Source organism: Orycteropus afer, unplaced genomic scaffold (genome assembly GCF_000298275.1).
Source record: "Orycteropus afer afer isolate SDZICR_OR568_19922 unplaced genomic scaffold, OryAfe1.0 scaffold00018, whole genome shotgun sequence".
Taxonomy (NCBI): domain Eukaryota; kingdom Metazoa; phylum Chordata; class Mammalia; order Tubulidentata; family Orycteropodidae; genus Orycteropus; species Orycteropus afer.
The window spans coordinates 13,988,787-13,991,977 of record NW_006921605.1 but is presented as its reverse complement, the minus strand read 5'-3'; the positions used below and the strand labels follow the sequence as shown (position 1 = coordinate 13,991,977).

Sequence of the window (3,191 nt, the reverse complement as noted above, 5' to 3'; positions counted from 1 at the left end):
AAATTCGTGAAGTTCCCTTCACAGAGAGCCTCCATAGAAGAGATGAGGACCTGAGATTCACTGAGGGGTTCCCGTGTCCCAGGACAGAGCCCTACGCAGACACCACCTCACCGAGTTCTCATTATATGGGCCCTACTCTCTAGAGAAACAAGGGAGCCGAGAGTAGTTAGGGTTTCTCTGAGGGCCCAGAGCTAGAATGGTGAGGAGAAACTGTTTGACCCCAAATCGATGGGGTGTGTGTCTGTGTTTCTGGAACTGATTTGAGGCAAACAGTATATTCTACCTCAAATATTGAGCGTATATTTTCATATCCTAGAACACGCAGTAAACATCCGCAGAATGGATGGATAATGTTAATATTCATTCCAGGTCCTCCATTTCAATTGAACAGGAAATTCTAAAATAACCCTTTGTTTCCTCATTAGGCTATCCTGGGGTTTGCTCTATGCTGGTTTTATCTGCATAATGGCCCTTCTCTTGGCATTTATGGTTAAGTTTTCCCAGTTTGTCATCCTGTCTGGCTTTGTGGTGGTGTTCACCCTCTTCCTCTTCTATGGATTGTCTTTGGTAAGTTGGTGACTTAAATCTCTCCCCATCCAGCTCTCAGCCCTAAGGCACAAATGTTGGTATCTAAGCAAGTTATTACTCTATAGACTTCTTTTGTTTGTTTGCTCTGATTGTGTGAGAAACTATGTAGACAGGTACAGTTTGATTTGTTGTAGTGTTTTATAATGCCAATTTGTAGTCCAGTTTGCTGAACAAACTATAATTTTGTGTATTAAACCCTTTATTTTTTATGTTAGTAGTATTTCTCGAAGAAGCATAAACCAACTGGATCTTGTCTCATTTTAGATAGCTTTGGCTTTCCTAATGAGCGTCTTGATAAAGAAATCTTTCCTCACTGGCCTGGTCATGTTCCTTCTCACAGTCCTTTGGGGGAGTCTGGGATTCACAGCTCTGTACAGACATCTCCCTGCATCTGTGGAGTGGAGTTTAAGTATTTTCAGCCCCTTTGCCTTCATGCTTGGAGTGACCCAGGTAAGAATCAATGTGACCATCTCTTTGTGAAAATTCCAAAACCTTTTTCCTCTGGAATTCCATGGTCTACCATCAGTTCCATGATCCATGCTGTAAATTTAAAGCCCTAGAGAAGGTACTTGGGAGGTTGCCAAGGTGAGCTTTCAAAAGCTCATTTAGCCCAGTGAATTAAGTCATTCAATAAGTAAAAACTGGAGGGTCAATATATAATTATTTAGAGACAATCTACTGGTTTTCTTGGGCTACTATATATACAGTTGATGTTTCAAATCTAATTCTAACTATATTTTCCAGCTCATATTTTGACCTATTGATTGAACAGCACACATGATTGTAAAAGTCACAAAGTAGTTAAATTAAAAATAAAACACCTTGATAACACATTTATTGATTAGTAAATTCTATTTTTAGTCCTCAACTCTTTTTTTGCTTTTTCTATTTGATTCTTATGTTAATCTGCCTTGTCTTCTCTACAATTAAATAGAAACACCAATCAGTTAATATCCATTATCAAGTACTTATCAAAAAGAGTTTAAAAAGCAAAACAAAACAAAACACTGCCATCAAGTCGATTCTGACTCATAGCTACCCTATAGGACAGAGTGGAACTGCCCCGTAGCATTTCCAAGGCTGTAAATCTTTATGGAAGCAGACTGCCCCATCTTTCTCTCACAGAGTGGCTGGTGGTTTCTTTGGCTAGTAGCCACGTGCTTTAACCACTGCCCCACCAGAGCTGCTTTTTGTTAAGATAAGGTACCCATTAACTCGGATGCTTTTTCCACTGCTTCCCTCTGAAACACACCATTGCATTTTTCTGAAAGTGAATCCTCCAGCATGCAGCTTTCCTCAAGGAACACCAAACCTTCTCCCTATGTTCCATTTGGTAAAAATTTACCTAAAGTCAAGCGTAAATTGGATCTCTTCCCATACTTCCCTACAGCCCCCTAATGCTCTCCCTTCATTTGGAGCATCATTAAAAAGTCGGTTGCTGCTGTCAAGTCGATGATGATTTATGGTGATCCCATGTGTGTGAGAGTAGAAATGTGCCCCACAGGGTTTCCAATGGCTAATTTTTCGAAGTTGATCACCAAGGCCCTTTTTGAGGCATCCCTAGGTGGCCTCAAAGTACCAACTTTTCAGTTAGCAGCCAAGATCTGTTACCTTTACACTACCCAGGGCTTCACCATGGCAATTACTAAATCCTGTTAGAGTTGTTCATGGGCCCATACCTTCCAATAGCTTGAGAACGTCAAAGTAGGTAGTCTCCTTAATTATCATTGTGTTCCTAGACAAAAAAATATCCATTTCATTCCTATGACAAAGCAAATTTCATAAAATAACTCATACAGCTCATTCCATTTAATTAACTGCTTTTATATTTTCAGCTTCTACGTTTGGACTATGATTTGAATTCTAATGCACTGCCTGATTCAGCAGGCAGCTCAAGTCTAATTATAGCAGCACATTTCATGTTGCTGTTTGATATCTTCCTCTACCTGGCACTGATGATTTACTTTGAAAAAGTTTTGCCAAGTAAGTAGTGATGTGATTATAATCGAACATCATTTTAATCACGTTATTTCTTTAAACATATCGCTTAGCACTTTCATCCTTTATACTTTAAGAACCACTTTCTACAACAACAGGAAAGAGATGACCACGGCCGTCCCCATCAGCAGACCTACTTCCTCATGTCCCTCTAGTGACTGGCTGAGTCAGAACTAAGCCTGGACTTGGTTTATGGAATCACTGACTTATACTTGAACTTCCCTCAACTCTTAAGTGGATGACTTGTTTATCTCCAACAAGATGCTTAGAAATCTAGTTCCTGAAGGGGGTCTTGCCTGGTCCTTAATCATAGAAATTTATATCTGCTGTTGCATTATTATTTAGCTCCATGTTTCTGGACTGCAGCTGGATATCAGAACAAAACCTGAATGAGATGCCATGCCCAGCCCAAGCCCAGGAAAGATTCTGATTCATTTAGTCAGTGGTGGGATTAAAAAAGTCTTTCCAGAGTTTTCACAATAGGAAAGTCATTGGGTCATAAATGTTCAATTTTATCGTCTTGCAACTTATAAGCTGTAAGTTCCAGAAAAACTGGTATTTTCCTTCTCTTTGTAGATGTAACCCAGGCACCCACTACAGTGTCT

The 3,191-nt window shown here is 39.8% G+C and overlaps 1 protein-coding gene across 1 annotated transcript in view; it reads left to right on the top strand.

Moving 5' to 3' along the window:
* LOC103214090 (ABC-type organic anion transporter ABCA8-like) overlaps positions 1-3,191 on the top strand; it is a 59,436-nt gene that overhangs the window by 11,380 nt on the left and 44,865 nt on the right. Inside the window, exons 6-8 of the mRNA XM_007959892.1 lie at positions 426-567; positions 853-1,038; positions 2,424-2,571. Coding sequence (XP_007958083.1) covers positions 426-567; positions 853-1,038; positions 2,424-2,571 — 476 coding nt within the window. The remainder of the gene's footprint in view (positions 1-425; positions 568-852; positions 1,039-2,423; positions 2,572-3,191) is intronic.